The sequence below is a fragment of the Tachysurus fulvidraco genome, chromosome 21, assembly GCF_022655615.1.
Source record: "Tachysurus fulvidraco isolate hzauxx_2018 chromosome 21, HZAU_PFXX_2.0, whole genome shotgun sequence".
Taxonomy (NCBI): Eukaryota; Metazoa; Chordata; class Actinopteri; order Siluriformes; family Bagridae; genus Tachysurus; species Tachysurus fulvidraco.
The window spans coordinates 15,140,230-15,158,249 of record NC_062538.1 but is presented as its reverse complement, the minus strand read 5'-3'; the positions used below and the strand labels follow the sequence as shown (position 1 = coordinate 15,158,249).

General features: G+C 37.9%; 1 protein-coding gene across 6 annotated transcripts; it reads right to left on the bottom strand.

Annotated features, from left to right (window-relative positions):
* Positions 1-378: 378 nt before the first annotated feature.
* On the bottom strand, positions 379-17,561 carry c21h18orf25 (chromosome 21 C18orf25 homolog). Of its 6 annotated transcripts, none has more exons than XM_027179361.2 (5): positions 17,447-17,561; positions 14,648-15,444; positions 5,342-5,419; positions 4,001-4,085; positions 379-3,797 (listed from the first exon to the last, which is right to left on the bottom strand). In XM_027179361.2, the coding sequence occupies exons 2-5, from the start codon at positions 15,372-15,374 to the stop codon at positions 3,632-3,634; spliced, it is 1,056 nt and encodes a 351-aa protein (XP_027035162.1). In that variant the 5' UTR covers positions 15,375-15,444; positions 17,447-17,561; the 3' UTR covers positions 379-3,631. The 6 variants fall into 6 exon arrangements, with proteins under 6 accessions (XP_027035162.1, XP_027035153.1, XP_047661482.1 ...); XM_027179352.2 differs by lacking the exon at positions 17,447-17,561 and adding an exon at positions 17,183-17,440; XM_047805526.1 differs by lacking the exon at positions 17,447-17,561 and adding an exon at positions 16,510-16,805.
* Between the last annotated feature and the right edge of the window lie 459 nt (positions 17,562-18,020).

The following is an 18,020-nucleotide window of genomic DNA, read 5'->3' as shown; positions in this document are numbered from 1 at the left end:
ATTTATTTGAGATACTTTTAAGATTTATTTTGCTTCATACCAACTTGAGGCACACATTTGAACTGAATAACTTTACACTCTACTCCTGTTCTATCAGTGCAACAGGCTCAAGCTACATTAGCATACAGCTGTAGTGTGTGTATGTGAGGGGTTTTGTCCTGAGGAGTGAACAGACCAGCTGCCAAACCCTAACCCCCACCCGATGGTGCCAGAAGGTCAAAGGTTATGAGTAGCTTTCCCACGATAGTGGCATGCTTTGGAATGTATCTGGTCATGCTTTGATGATTTGTTAATAAGATATTTCTGTGCATTATAATAATCCTTTCGAACACGTAGAAAAAGAAAAATGTAAAGGAGAATAAAAAGAAAACATACACCTTACTTTTTAAATAGCTTTATTATCTTAAAATAGTTCCATTTATTCTAATATTCATAATTTGAAGGAAATAGAGAACTTGGAGAAGCAAAAAAAAAATATTAACATATATTGTCCATAATTTAACATACTGCCAAAATAAGTCACAATGTGAGGAGAACAGACAATCATAATTATTCGATCGGGGTGGTGTATAAAAATCTAATTGAACCCTAAAACTATGGTCTTATTGCTGTTGATCTGTTTGGACAGCAAACTGATGTGCAGGGTGTATACAGTGTAACCTGGACCTTATCAAATCATTCCCTTTGTTTAAACACAGTGAGCTGTACTAAAGTAGAAAAGTTCCTATAATTCATTCATTATTACATCAACGTATCTGTGGACTGAGCTTGATACATCCTGCATGTGTTAACTGAGCCTCGAATGTAAACAACTCATCTATATTCCTATTTAAAATCTGTGTATACAATCTGAAAAAACACAGACACAATCTTCCATCAATATTCAAGTTGTGAATAAAGGTGTTGAAGTCAATAGGATCCTCTGAAGCTTTGGTTCTCTCAGTTTGTGGTCACAGGTTTGAACGCCTAGTATGCTGTAATCTTTATTATACTGGCAGGTTTAATATGATGTGAAATTATAAGGAAGCTAAGGTGCTTTTTTTTGTTTTTTTACTTTTTAAACAATTCTGCTTCCAGTTATCCAGCTCTTACTACCAGTAAGGAATGAAGAACATGATGGAAATAACGGGTGCCAGCTACAGTACATGGCTCAACCTACAAGGGAAAGGTGCAGTTATACGCAGAAAGTGGTTAGCGTAGGTGTTGTGGTAAGTAAAAGGGGCAACAAAAAATGGGTATGGATCTACGACCTCTCTTAAAGGGCAATACGGATAAACAGAACAGAAGGTTTTTTTCATCTTGGTTGACATATAACCTCTCAAAAGAACTAAAACAAACACACTACATGGGCCATACATTATGTAAAACAGAATGCAGCATATTATTATAGAAGTTCCTAACCACGGATCTGGAATATCATCTGTCCTGCAAATATTAGAGTTTTCCCTACTCTAACACAACTACCTTAACTCAGGAAGGGCAGCTCATTAGCTGATTGGTTGAATCAGGTGTGTTGGAAGCAGGATTAAACAAAAATGTACAGAAAACTGAATACTCCAGGACTAGTGTTGAGAAACTGCGATATACAAGAACAATCAACGGGCCTGGTGACAGCTCGATACGAAGTCCAACCTGGAGTTGATTACGTTCCAAATACGGCACTTCCTGAACTGTTTTATTCCACTTATACCACAGCAGTTATGATCATACATTTATAGCTAGCTACAGTTAATACTGTGGGATATCCGCAAGACATCTTAATTCCTATTCTCAGTTCCATTATAACAGCAGTAAACTCTCATTCTCTTCCTCAGAATCTCTTTCTTGTTACTGCGAAACAGAAAATTGTAATCCTAAAGATTCTCCCAATATAGAAATGTTAATGACCATTACAAAGCACCGACACCTAAAAGTCCTTCGATAAAGGTTAAACAGATGTTTCCTTAAAGAAAGCTTCACCACATCAACATTTTAAAATGTTTATTATTAGGCTTTAAATCCATGGATCATCCACCATCCAAATCCCTATGAAGTATCTGTCACTACAGATCCCATAACATACTAGAACAAGTGCATTAATAGAAACCAGTCATATGAAGTATTGCTGGTACTACAGTCAAGCGCTTAGCTCTCTTTTCTTTTAGTACAAAAGTTTCGATCTCAGCCATAAAGGAATTTCCGTTTCTCCCTTCTCCAACACACCAAATTCAGACAATGAAGGATTAGGTCAGCTGATCATTGACATCAGAAGTGTCTGAAAGACAAAATATATGTATACTCACATAAATAACACAAGATGAGAATAATAGGCATTCTCCTTTTTTTCATACCACTGTGCAGAGCTAACTGTTGTATCGGCAACGGCAAACTTTTGTTTCTGCTGAAAAATCCACGTCATATGCAAACAAGACAAATTTTGCTTGTTCATACAATTTTAGTCCGAAGAGGAAGCTAAATGATGTGATTGATTATACAAAAAATCTAATAAAATAACCACAGCAAAAATGCATTAGATCTATTTATGGAAATATGTATTTCCCTCTTAATAACCCTCATTCAAGCATGTCAGAACAAAACATTTTCAATATTAACATTAACATCTAACGCTGTATTATGGAAAAGCATGATATAGCAAAACTAATATACAATCGTATAGATCAATACGGATATTAAACACAGTTTAAACTAGTCTCAGTTACTACTTTAAAAAATAGTGACTACAAATTTCGAAGATTTTTCACCAGCCAATGCTTCTTTTCCACTGGCATAAAGGCCATGTTCTGTGCTAAAATTTCAGAAGGCAAAGGTGCCTGAAGATCTCGAGATCTAGTGTAGAGAACCTCTTTCAAACACGCACACACAGAAACATACACTCAAACAGCAGCATTAAACAGTTTGATAACACTTCTCTCTGTAGCGCTTTCTCTCTCACACACAAAAAATAACTGAGCTATTGCTATTCTCAGAGTAAATCTGTTATTTTTACACTATAAAGCAGCTTTGCAGTAAGTTACAGCAAAGGGTTGAAGACTCCTGAGGCTAACAGCAGGCATCCATGTGTGTGTTTGCCCGACTACTCAAAACATTTGAGATATAACCTGATAGTCTTTTTAGAAACAGGGAAAAAGGCAAATTTCAGTGCACCTGTAGTACAAATGGAATAAGAAGTCATACAGTATATCTCTAACAGTAGTTTTGACAATTTTGTTCAGCTATGCATTTGGATACGGTGAACTGAGCAAATCAGATTTGGCTCAACATGGTTTTTTTCTTCCTTTTTTCAAGGCTGTAATCTCACCAGACTTTGACTTGTTAGAACAATATGACTACTTTGTGCCTGAAGTAACATCTGATTCCATTACAGTACTGCTACCTGTCATACATGACATGAAGTCATACACGCAAGGAAGCTAAACTTTCGTCACCAGTTATCTTGATGTGGCCTTTCAAAGCTTTCCAAGACTGATGCATGACAGCAGAGTACAAATCTGTCGGATTCAGTTCAGTTCAGATTGTCACACCAAACCATAAAAAAAAAAAACTTTGTTTCTGAAATGTCACCAAAGAAATAAAGGGATAAACTTTATGTTTAAAGACACTCAGGCAAACACAGAGTGCCTAGATTCTGGGATCACAGCAAGTATCTGTGTCTGTCTTCATCCAGTGTCAGATCCACCACCTCTGTGGGTGGAGCCCAGTCAGGCGGGGCAGAGACGGCTGCCCAGTGGGGCATGGCTGTTTGCTTCCAAGCTGACAGAGATTGGATGACGCCACCTCTTGGAAATCTTGACACAGCGCTGTAAGAGATCATGAAGCGGTTGATTAAGAAGCTAATTGAAAAAATAAACCAAAATCGAATAAAACAAAATAAGACAGTCAACATTAATATTAAACATGAATAAAGTGACAAATGAAAAAGCTAAATGTTATTTATGCATGCTATTGTAAATTAATAAGCAAATAGGCAATTAGTAATCAGGCTTGGAAGTGTTTTTTTAACCTGGTATTCTCCTGTACGCCGACAATCTCCACTTCACTGTCAGACAACGGCAGAGCCATCTGGGGAGGCGCCACCTCTACCGGACCTACGGCAACACAACCAGGACAAATGTTCTTTTATAATACTACGCATGGTTCAGTAATATTTGGTGAACAAATAATGTACGTGAGTAAAAATAAAACACAAAATCACACTTCTGAATTTACTTCTGAAATATCTTTAAAAAAAGTAGAATACACTCAGGTGCACAACCCGTTGACAGTTTGAAACAAATAGTTGAAAGCGAATAATAACCGTGAGCACAAAGTGCAGACTTTAATCTAATAGTACTGTTTATCCAAAATGCATTTGGCACCTTAAAATGTGGAAGGGCATAAACATAAAGTGCTATAATTCCTACATTCTTCACCTGATTTGGATACAAATCCCCTAAAATTAACTCCAATATACTTGATAGACAGTGAATATAACAATACCTTTGTCTAAATATTAATGTACCTAAATGCATACTGAGTCTAATATGAACATGTTTCTGATGAAACTGTGCATTTATATTGATTTTAACACACTATTGACTTTATTCTTGTTGAATCGCAATTTACAATTTTTTTTTTTTTTTTACAGCTCTCTCATGACACTCTTATTACTTTCTTACTCACAACTTCGTAGACAAGAACCTTTTAGTAAGAACGGTTACAGTATCTGTCGTATTGCTGTACAATTTCTTGCACTAATAGTCAGTTTTCATTTAAAAGATTTATGTCTAAGCTTGACTGCATAGGTCATTTGTGCATATGTGTAAAAAAAACCTAACCAGATTGTCTGATAACCATGTATTGCATGTTCTTTAGTAATAAGAAGAATTCTGTGGTTCACATAGGTGTGACTCAGCTGTAATTTGGAATAACTGTAATGCCAGTGCACAACACAGAGTTCGTCTGTTTTTATAGTCCCTCATGGATGAATTAATAAAAACTGAATGTATACACACACATCAAAGAAATCAATTCACTTTAACAGGCATCGTCTTTTCCACAAGCCCGATCTGGATGCACATTTTCATTCCAGCAAAAACAATGGCCAGCAAATACTGAAAAACATACTAAGGTATGACTTATTTGGCTGGAATGGAAATCTGCAGGCAGCAGCATGGCCCTTTGTTGAGAAGACTGACGATCCCTGATCTGTGCTGTTTTTGCTCCTAAGTTTCCTTTCTATCTATTCTACTACCATTTTTTTTATTTCTATCATTATTACAAGGCATTTGTCATCCCTTCATCTTTGCAAAGGCATTGAAAGGAAACGTGTCTACATTCAGTTTTTTTAACCCTATCCACTGACCTGAGAGGGAGTGCAACTGCTGGTCCTGTTCAGAGTGTGTGTCTGACACATCGTAGTGGCCGATGACCTCGGGCCCCACTGCACAATACACAGATGCACACAAAATGGTTTTAGTTTTACACACACGTTTAGTCTACCACAATTGCCAATGACAAAATCATTATTTCCCATGTTGTATCATAAATACATTTCTAAGTGTCGAGTCTGAGTTTGTATATTTTTATTTAGAGGGGAAAAGCCTTCGATGTTACTGTAAGGTTCTTTTCAGTCAAACTTACCATTCAGTTACACAGTATTAAGCTATGTGTCTTTAACTTTTGGATCAATAATATGTGAAAAAGAAAATGTGATATTTATAATAATGTGATATTATACACACACAAAAAAACAAAAACAAAAAAAAAAACACATACTGGACAAAGAGGTACGAAAACCAACAGCTATACACAACCATAATTAACAGGTTATATTGTAGGCAAGTGGGGAAAAAAAAAGACACGTTGCACACCAGTAAAAATGTTTATTTACTGGGTGCAGATCAAAAAGTGAATATTATCAGCATTACTATTTAAAATGCTCAAAGAGGAGCAGAATTAAGATACCTATTCTCCTTGCATAAACCATGCAAGACTGGTTTTCCCTTTCTCTCTCATTTTAGATCTCAAAAGGAACACGATCAAGTGAAATACACACTTCCTGGCCACTTTTAAAGGAACGTCTCTACACAGGTCATTCGTGTTTCAATAATGTGGCAGCAATGTAATGGATAACAAAATGCAGGTACAGGGAAAGAGCCTCAAATAAGGTTTATGTGAAATATTATAAATATGCCAGGGAGGTATTGATTCAACTGAGCTCCTGTTATAAACCATCTGCTTCAAAAGTTTGCCATGTGTTCTAAGTGGCTTCTCTGCTCTGCATAGTTGTAAAGAGTTACTGAAGCCTTCTTGTCAGCTCAAACCATTCAGGCATTTCTGCCTGCAGATCTGATGTTTTTTGCTTTTCAAGCAATGCTGTGTAAACTCGAGAGAGATGTGTGTGAAGTTCCCAGGAGATCAGCAGCTTGTTTCAACATTCTAACCAGTCCATCTGGCACAAACATCCATTCCATGGTAAAAGTCACTGAATACATTATTTCTGCATACTGATGTTTGATGTGAACATTAACTGTAAACTCTCAACTAGTAGCTGCATTATTTTATGCACTACACTGTTACCAGATGATTGGTCAGTTGGATAATAAGCCAGGGTTCCTATTAAGCTGAGTGTATACAATTCAATTCAATTTATTTGTATAGCGCTTTTAACAACCGACATTGTCTCTCTCGCAGCTTTACAGAAGCTTAGAAAAACAATAAATTGTAAAATGGTAAAGTTTAAATTGAAATGTCTATTTATCTCGAACATCTATCCCTAATGAGCAAGCCTGAGGAAAAACACCCTGAGATGATATGAGGAAGAAACCTTGAGAGGAACCAGGCACAGAAGAGAACCTCATCCTCATTTAGGTGACACTGGACAGTAAATAACATAAATGTAAATAATGTACTTTCAGCAATGGTTTATATTGCAGTGGAATTCTGCAACAAAGAGCTCCTAAGGAGGTCAGCATAATTTCTGAGTTCATTACAGACTGAACTCTGATTCCTTCCTGCCGAAGCCTTTAAACCTTTACTGATTGATACATAAACGTAACACTCAAGGTAAGTATAAAAACAGCCTTGTGCTTTCATTAAACACAAAACATAAATGATGGACAGAAATCCATGACAGCATTCTTTTATTTTTATTCTTGAACCAAGGACATTACCAATGGATTATGTCATTCCATTAGATAAATGAAAATAAAGATATAAGAAAATGGTTTATTAGTTCCATCAGCTCTATCATGTTGCAGTTCACAAGCCAATTTCAACAGAGTCACTGAGGAAGTGTCATTATTTAGCACAAATTTGTAAACTTTTTAACTCCTTCCATAAAGTGTGAACGTGTGTAAAATAAACATTTTCTCTTTAAGGCCCTTCAGTGATTAGAAACGGGAATTTGTATTCATTGTGTGTGAAAAAACAACAACAAAAAAAACCACACACCATTGTGTGTGTTCATTGTACAGTGTTTCTGACTATATCAAGCTTCAGTATTAGACTCAGATACACAACATTTGAGGTTAGCATAAACTTCAGAGCATGTGTGTACGGAGTAACTCGAAGTTATATTAGCAGTAGGACATCACAGTGCAGCTGTTCATGCATTATTGCTTCTTCTTATTTTCTTGCATGCATGTGATGTAAAACAAAACCCCAAAGCCAAACCAGATCACAACTAATGAGTCACAGGAACACTTAAAAATAATAATAATAATAATAAAAAAGGTCAATTCAAACATAACCAGCTGTGTGATCTGTCTGGTCTGTAAAACAAGTCAGAGAAGATCCAAGACACACACACAGTGAGGGATGATGGTGTGTACATGAGCACGACTCTAAATATTCCCCTGCTTTTTTTTGTAGCCTTATTTCTCCTGAGAGCATTTGTATATTGATGAAGAAACAGGATCTCTCTCCTTCAGTGCAGAGTTACGCAAGGTATCCAGGTTTGATTTTATATCATTCAGTACCTTTAATGCTGCATTTTAATAAGCCAAAAAGAATTGGACTTTGTAGTCGGTCTACAGGCATATCAAAGTGTGCATGCAAATTTGACTTGGATGGCTAGATGTGTACAGCAACAAAGAAAACCAAGTTGGAGTACAGCACTGGGCTCAAAGAGGGAGATTTTAGCATATTATTAATCTGGGGCTACATTTGGCTTTAAAAGCAGACAATTCAATATAGTTACCCTAAATAAATAAAAAAAACAACTTATGTTATATGAAGTAGAGGGATAAGTAGAGGTTTTGAGAGTGGTCTAACATTTTATCAATCAAAATCATGCCCATGTGCGTAGGGACATGACGTGGCATCAAAATGGATAGAGAGAGAGACACTGATATGATTCCTCAGGACAAATCCTTCCCAAGTTCAAACCAAAGAAAAAAAAATTCTGACTTCCGGTCACATTTTTTCCACCATCGTGGACCACCAAAAGGACCATGGCCAAGGTCCTCATCCTATGTTCACTGTGGATGATAACTGGCTGGCAACTTAGAAAACAAAGTTCAGTTTTTTTAAATAATCATGGACTAGAATGCCAAATTAAACCTTATAATATGGATGAAACAAGTTCTTTCCCCATAAATAATATGCTTTACCATGTAAACAAAAATATGCATTCATCCAGGTGGCTTCCCTTTTGCCAAGCAATCACAGCTACATTTGTGGTGAACATGAGATCCTTGCAGTTAAATCATTATTAATTAATATCATTAATATCATTAAACTGACTGAATCACTGCCAACTTTGAAAACAACGATAGTAATAGATTTTTTTTTTCTGTTTTTTTTCTTCTTCTTGCTGTGGACTTTTTTTGGAACAAACTTATTTGGCAACAAACAAATGTAAACAGAGAGAGGGGGAAGACAATGAGAGAAGATTAAAGAAGCCAAAAGGAGATAAGAAGAAAGTGAGTAACTGGGGCGAAGGGGAGACAAAATGACAGAGAGCCTTGTGTACTGTATCCAGCATAGTTGGCTAGAATGTTTCTATTCTGCGCAAGTATTTTTCTTCAAAATCTTCTCAGTAGCTCAGCCTGTTGTTGTGTTACACATTTAGCATATTTGGATCCAGGACACAGCTGTGAGCCGAGTTCAGCGTAGGGGGAGAGGCATCATTGTTCAGCCGGACGATCCGATAGGCTGTAGGGGTTTCTTCTGAGCCAACGTGACTCCGCCCTTCTGCATTCCCACTGTACGACTGATCGTCGTCCTCACCGGAATGGAGACGGCTAATTCGCTCCATCCACGCACGGAACCTTTCCTCTGTACGCCTCTGGGCGGCTGCCACTCGTGTCAGCGCTTCCTCCAGGACTCCACCCATGCTGTTTCCACGGCGGGCAGCTTAAAGACAGACAGCAAGCGCCGAAAACACACACATACACAAACGTCAGGCACACACTAGAAAAACCCTGGACTTCACGGCAGCCATGCTGACAAGCTTAATGGGAGTCATGCAGTTTTCACGATGCATTCTGAGTAATGCGGTACGTTGCATTGACATGTGACAAGATCCACCAATTTTTAAACACTCTCTCAACCAGAACTGATCTCATATGAGTAATACATACCTAGATTACCAAATACAACTGATTTTACCTATTGAGCAAACATAAAAATATATAAACCCTGCAGATTAACTCTACACCAGCTCTGGAGTTAAAGATGCTAACTATATTTATCCTGTGCTGCAAAAATGCAGAAAAGGTGCAAAAAAGTATTGCATGATTTGTTCAGTAAATAAAATCGGTAAAAGTTTTAAAAATTCACAAGAGAAACAGCGCCATCTCTTGGGTTGCTGTCAAATATCTGAGTGTGTAGGTGTATTTACAGAATTTTGCAGTGCCTTGAGTGTGACCTTAAAACTGCTTATTTAGAAGTTTCCGTGTCCAGAGAATGTTTGAGACACAAACCATGGTCAAAAAGTTCATGAAAATCAAACAAATATGGCACAGATGGACAGAACATAGTTTTAATAAAACAAACAAAAAAATAAATAAATAAATAAATGAATGAATGAAAGCAAAGGCACAGTACATCCTCTTTTGAAATGAATAAATAGACTACGACCGTTGAAACCCGCTGATTGTGTTAATAATCACATATGATTGGCTCTTTTAACTTTTTAAGTTTACTTTGAGTGGTGAATATGGCCACATTGGTGCCCATTTCCATCCAATATAGAAAATGGGAGATTTGATTTACATAAATATTTTTATAAAGGTGTCTGAACAGAGGTGCTGAGAATACAAGTCTTTACTACATGTCGGAGTTGCGGTACATCAAGTAAATGGTATTTGGTTGAACTGGGAAAAACATGATGAATTGACAAGTGTCGAATGATACGCAATACGCAGCATTTGATGGCAAAAGAAAAAAAATGTTAAAAAATTTTTTTTTAAAAAAAACCAGTAAATTGACCAGCTCTTGGAGGGATGTACTTTTATACTAGACAAGGCTTTAAAACAAGTAAATTGCCAGAATAGATAAAACATATAGAACAATCAATACAATCTGGTGTATGGAGAACTCCAAAAAGTTAAGCTAACACAAAATAAAAGAAATAAAGTAACTTTAGCTGCTGATTTAAAAACTATAAACATCATTTCACATTTTTCCTTTGTAGTGGGTCAAAAATCTGGGGTATCAATCAGCATTTAACTGTAGGTTATATATCTATAACTACCTTTTTCTATACATATATCCATAAATATAGTTCATGGAACTATGTATGGACGTACATTGGGTGCCACTGGTTAAGGTCAGTCTTTCTTCACAAGCGTGTTACCTGGTGTATGTATGTGTATCTTTGTGCACTTTGTAAAGGATAAAGCTTTTTGGCCAATCAATTACATTCAACAAACCATGCATGAAAATGCTAAGGAATGGGATACCCCGATCTGTGCGTTTTGAGAATTGAATTTTTTGATTTGTAGGTTTGAGAAAGAAACCTCACACAACGGTGCTGTGTTTTTGTGTTGTATTGTGTGTAAGTGTGAGGAACAGTAAACTTGCATATTTAAGGCATATTCATGATGAACATGAGCAAAATAGGATTTTCAAATGAAGCCAAACATGTGTTCTGAACAGCTTCATAAAGCAAAATAGCTCATTTAAATCTTTGATGCAATTAAACAAAAAATCTTTTTAATAATCCTACAGCCAAACAGAATTTGTTGTCATTTGCCTGGAGCTGGGAAATTAGCTCCAGTAGGAAACAATTTTGCTCTTTTAAGAAAATGAACAAATCCAGCATTACTGGCACTTGGCGTCATTATGCTCAGTGTGAATACGCCTTTAATGTGTCAAGACCAGCCAGTATGGTGTCATTCACAACATGCACAATAGACATTAGGCGTGTGTGGGTGTGTTTTTAAAACTTAGGGTGCTTTCACACCTGCCTTGTTTAGTTCGGTTGCTCATTTGGTGCGGTTCATTTGGGCAGGTGAGAATGCAGCAATCGAACTCTGGTGCGCACCAAAAGCAGACCAAACAAGTGGACCGAGACCTCCTTGAAAAGGTGGTTTAAAAGCGTACCGAGAGTTCGTTTAAAAGCGTACCGAGACCTCCTTGAAAAGGTGGTCTCGGTACGCTTTTAAACGAACTCTGGTACAGTTTGTTTGTGGTGAGAACACGGTCCGAGATCGAATAGATCTAACTGCAAAAAGTATTGCGCATTTTGGACTAAACCAGCTGCCGTAGTGGGTCATTGGCAATATTTTTGGAAGATGAACATGTCACAGTTTCGCAAAAGTAATGCTCGCCGCCTCCTGAAGTGTCTTGCGATGCGTCTTCGCCGTTTGCAGTGCATTAAAATTATATTTTCAAGCCGCATTCGCGCTTCATTCTGAAAAATAAGACTTTGCATAGAATGCTGTATACAAGCGATGTAGTAGATTACAACCACGGACATAATCGCAGCACGCAGTCGTCTCTCCATGGTGTACTGTATGCTGTATTTTCCTCTTTTTGTTTACTTCCGGAGTTTCGTTGAAATTTCCCGCACGTTTATTCTGACCAATCGAGAAGTAGTTTAGGAAATACGCTCAAAGACATGTGGCCAATGAGTGATGTGGATGTTATCACATGACTGCATTTTGGTTTGTTTCAACTGGTGCGGAACAGAACGATCAGTGTGGTGTGAAAAGGAACCAAAATCGCTAAAAAGCTACAATGTATCATTTTTTGCTTTTGGTCCGGACCAAATGAACCCAACTATAGATGTGAAAGCACCCTTAGAAGGAAACGGATGTCATCGCAAGGGTAGGAATATGACAGTTGCAACAATGCACATGAAACTTTTTTTATTATAAAGTATTTCAACAGATTTCATTTAATAAAAATTCTATAAAATGTACTGCGTTACTGAGGTTAAGGAAAGGGTTAGATTTGGGTGTAGCAATGCATCAATTAACTGTTATTAACTAAAAAAAGTTCTATTATCACTGATCAGATTTGATCATTGAAATTCAAGGACAATTCTCGATGCATCTCCATTTATTCCATTTATCTAGCTATTGTCATAGTTACACTGTCAGGATAGTTGCATGTAAAGAAACGCACTCGCCTTCTTTGATGAAATCTCTCCCTCGCTCACTTTTTTAAATATATGTAAGGAACTCCAGAAGTTCTGGGTCTGTTTAGCTGCAGTTTCCAAACTCGGCTTAATTAAAGTTTTAGAAGTCTGTTGGTGCAGAATCTTTTAACAAAGCATCACAATGCAATGTACAAACAATTTCTCTTATTAAATGGCAAATCGGAATATTGAACAAACGCTAAAAGCAGAGTATTTCTGAAGAGACTTTCAGAAAGTCTCTCAATTCCTTTAATATTAAATAATGGGTAATTGTAATTTGCTTCTCAATCACCACTTTTCAGTCACGCTGAATGTCATAATATTAAGCCAATGTAGAAGCGGTGCAGATCATGTTGCGAGCCAGTATCACTAATCAGTATCATTAGCGGAACGGCAGTGAAGGTAATGTCGGACAAATGCGACTAGGGAAAATATCCACAAAACATCAACCAAAAACCTAACCTGGAATTGTAGTATAAAATAAACCCAGTATGTCTTTAAATGTCATGTTAATCATAAAAATGAGCTTTGGGTCAGAATATTTTAAGGTAAAATTTTGGTAATGTTTTTGATATTTGGGAGTAAATTACAAGTTTCTGATCCACAGTTCTATATCTAGCCTTATCCTACCTCAAGAAGGTGGTCAAAAGCAATGTGACTAACATGTGAATAAGGTGACTGTGGTACAGATTAGCAAACAAACTGACCTGCCAAACCAATGAATTTCTATTTTACCTACCACTACAGTACAATGAAGAGCAAGTGTAGATTAACTGTAGCTTGCTGTACTTCACTATGGATAGGTGCATTTGCAAAAAGGTGTAAATATAGCCTAAGTGCCCATTTATTTCCAGTAGCAAAGCTCAAATCAGTGGTGATACTGACAAATTCTGTAGTCAAACTGATCAATGTTGAGGGACAAAGATCAACCGACTCTCACTTTCATGAGCCAGCAAGTTGCAGATGAAAGTTGAGTGCATTGCAGTTAAACGTATAAGGAACGCATTTATTCTGCATCACACAAACTGCTTCACAAGTATATGGTACGAATCATAAGGGGTAACGTGAATCCTCACCACAAAACACTGCCACTTTACATTCTCTTGTTTACAGTAAAAGACTAATAGTAAACGATATAGCTTTGAAAAATAAAGTATTTGTTGTGTTAGTATTTAATTACTGTACTGTGCTACATTAGCCTTAGCATTCTGGGAAATGGTATCTGAACTTAGAAACCAGTAAAAATCGATACGCAAAAACAACAGCTCTGTTTGTTACACACCCACAAGAGAACAAATAGCGTTCACACAGGATGTTGAATGCCGCATTACTTAATTGCCACTTTTTACTCCTGACAATGTCAGTTCTTTCATATTTAAGCACTCTTCTACAAAATGTCATGTTTCATTTCTACATTTCTTCTGTACTGCTACTTTTTCTGAACTGAGTTCATTGACACTAAGATATCACATGTTTGTAGCATGAATATAGTTTAAACTGTTCACAGTATGGTAAACAGGTCTAAAGACATCATAGTTAAATGATGTTGGTCTGTTAATCGAAATTTAAAAATTGCTAATTAAAGTACAAACTAAAGTGCAAATTGCATTATGAATTGTTATAGTCCATATAGCCAAACAAAAAGGAACAAACCCTGTATTTACCATTCATTCTTAGAAATATTTTATGGATAGGTTGCTCTTAGAATATCTGTCTTACATAGAGCAGGCTATAGTATGGATTAGTCTAGAGGGAGGGGGTGCAAAATATATGAGTCATAGCTGTATACAAAAAGAATGAAGCAAATAATGTTTAGTTACAACAAAAAGGCATTCTAATCCATGGAGCAGTCCATCTAAGGTCCATGGTGAGGTCTCACACACCGAGACAAACCGTGGCAGCGTAACAGCCCTACATGAGAAACTGTGTTTGTGTACGAGATTCATGTTTGTTACCTGATATGTACGAGTTTTGACTACCAATAATGTTTTCAGAAAGTCCATACTGCAAAGATTAATTCCCCCAAATCGTCTTAGCAGCATTCAACAAATAGTGCGCCTGTGTGGCCGGACACAATACCTGGAGGATGCAGACCAACTGTCCCTCCTTCGTTGTCAGATGATGCTGTTGATGATGACGACGAAGAGTGTGCAGTGGCATCGCTGTCGCTAGTGCTGCTGTCCTCCAATGGGCGAGATTTACGTTTGGCAACCGCCTCCCTTTTCTGCCTTAGCAGACGCATTCTCTCTTTATGTCTCTGGCTGCGCTTGCCCCGCTCTCGGTTCCGCCCACCATTCGCCTGCTTTTCCTGACATCGGTTTTTCTTGGCAACCATGGAAATTCCAGCAGACGCGTCGCTCTCGGACCGTGAGCGGCGTGACGATTTCCTGGGGGTGGGGTCAGAGTGAGAAGAGGAGGCAGGCTTAGAGTCAGCCACATCCACATCTTCAGCTGAGGAAAGAGTGTCCGAATCACCGAGATGACCAGAGGACGAGGGTGAACGCAGGTAGGCTGAGGAGTCACTGTCCTCTTGTGGGCAGATCTGAATGACAGAAGTGGCAGGGCCTTCTTCTGGTGGCAGAGCCTCAGGGGAAGAGTCCCGGCGCAGCTCCTTCAGCAGGCAGGGCATGGACAGTAAGCCAGGGGGCAGTGGCCTGGAGGGGCTCTGCATGCTGATTGGCTCCTCAATTGTAGGAGAGCTGGAGGACAGGGCTTCAGGTTTCAGGGACATGTCCAGATTTTCCGACGTGACCCTGCAGTCTGCGGGGCATTCTGGGAGTTCGGTGGCCTTCTGGCCTTCAGCCATCTTTAAAGGACTGGCCAGATGGGCAGGGTCTTCAAAGCAGCTGATGCTAGGTGGTTTGCGTATTCCAGATCTAGAAATAAATATTTTACAATAGATTATGGATAGGAAGCTAGGATATACAGTGGACTGTCTGCCTAAAAATTTGATTACCAAATCATGCTATGTGCACTAGGTCAAAATGCACAATACATCCTAAAGTGAAACAAGTTGTTATTTTCTTGTGAAGCTGTAAAAACCAATCTGCCTGCTGACAGAAGGAAAGCTGTCCAAACAATAATGGAATTATGACATTTTATTGTGATCAATAAGCAGGCACGAACACTTACTGGGAGGGGAAATTCTCTCTCAACATATCCGGACTCTTTATAAATAATGTATGAAGTTCTGACAACTCCTACATCCATGTTAAGCTTAACTGTGAACCTTTACAAAAAAATAAAATATGGTTTAAAAATTGCATTTAGTACTACACCAATAAGTTTGCAATAACTGTAAAAGATGCTCGTTATTTTTTTAATCTGAAAATAATAATCAGGCGGCCTTATTACATTTCCTCTGGGTTCTTCGATTAACTCCCACCAATCAAACACATGCCAGGAGGGGATTGGCTACTATTGTCCACATGTATGAATGGGTATGAATGTGTGTGCATGTTGATCTACAACCCTGAAAAGGAAATATATATATATATATATATATATATATATATATATATATATATATATATATATATATATATATATATATATATTGTACACACACACACACACACACACACACACACACACACACTCCATCTCTCATTCTCAAGTTAGACAAAGGTAAGAACTTACTGGATACACAATAAAGTGCAAATTTTGCCATAAGTGTCTGAAGTAAACAAAATGCAAGTGTTCCTCTATTTCACATATATTCACAAAATGTAAAATAGATAAATAGATAGATAAAATAAAACGAGTTTGAGAACCAATCGCAAGAAGTTAACGTGTACATTTAAAGAATTTGTGGCCTTAGAAAAGGGTATGCAAACTTTTGCACTCTTCCGTATAGTGCATTCAAATCACTTCATGCCCTATAGCAAAATGACCTAAACCATGAATCACAGACTTTCGGTTGAGGACATGTTATTTCATACCAACTATACTGATGCAAATACATTTTACGAGCTGCACGACAGAAGACAGGAGACAGAAGAGCCACCTAAGGTGCAGGAGACTATAGTATTTCTATAGACTGTAATTCCAAACCCGGCTGCATGGCACGTGGATCCCTGCATCATGTATGAACAATACGCGGGCTCTCGACCTGCGCATGCGCACAACTCCTTTTGGGAGATAATTCGCCGTTTCTTGACCCACAAACCTCCTTACACCGTTTAACTAACGTCTTAAAACAAGCCTTTTATTCGTTTAGTACACACTAAAAGTACTTCCATATGTACATGTAACCGCCCTTCATTAAACGCAGCATAAAACCGGAACAAATCTGTACTTTTAAATAATCCTAATACACAAATATAAACGGTTTATTAATAAACATATTAACGGTCGCGCGCTTTAAACGTTTATCTTCCATCCCGGTACCGTGAGCTAACAACCAGCCAACTAAGGCACAATTTACAGATAAACTACCGAAATGTTTAAGTAACAGGTAGTTGGTGAGATTCGAGAAACGCGAGTACCGTTTAAACCGCACAGTATTTAAAGAAAAGAGCGTTATATGTGAAACACACTAGAAATGTTAGCATGTAGGATGTAGCAATACTGCGTCTGCTACATGTCCAGCTGCTGAGATTAAACGTTGCGCACCTGTATTAAACTTCAGCTCGAGTGTATATTCTTCTTAACATCTTCTTGTCCTTTTTTTTCTAGAAGCACTCAGATTAAAACTCCAGCATAGATCTGTATTAAAAAGCCAAAGTTTAAAGTACGTGTTTGCGGCCCCGCGTCCCGGCCCCTTTAGCACAGTTGGCTTTTTTCACCAAAAGCTGAATCCCAACTGACCACATTCTTCCTACATAAGCACACTACATAGGGCAGGACATAACGCATTCTACGTGCTGTTTAACGCACCATTTATCCATCGAGAAGAGGTTTGGGATTCTGCCCATGTCCGCTGTACTCGATAAATAAAAGAAGGCACTTCCGGTCTTTCTTTATGTCAACTACAACAGACAGCGCCCCAACGCGGTTAGAACTTGTAGATTCCGTTCCCTATATTCAGCCTCTTTTTCTTCTTCTACCCCTGGTCACACTTACTGCAATTTGGTGTAGTCTCAGGAACACTTGACATCAAGCAGGAATACACAATGAATATGAAAAAAGTCCATACATCCATCCACCCACTTATCCATCCATTCTCTGACCCATCCATCCACCCATCAATTTATCCATCCATCACTCACTCTCTCCCACAAGCAAAGCCAAACCATCTACTGGCATGTTTTTTCGAGATGGGAAGAAACTTGACACAGGGACCCTGAAGCTGTGGTGTGAAGGTGTGTTTAACACCATGAAACCCGCTTTGAATTATTTCTTTTAATATTTACATACCCTCTAACACCAGCACTGGTGATGCAAAAGTACCAATGATTACTAATAAAGAGATAGATAGATAGATAGATAGATAGATAGATAGATAGATAGA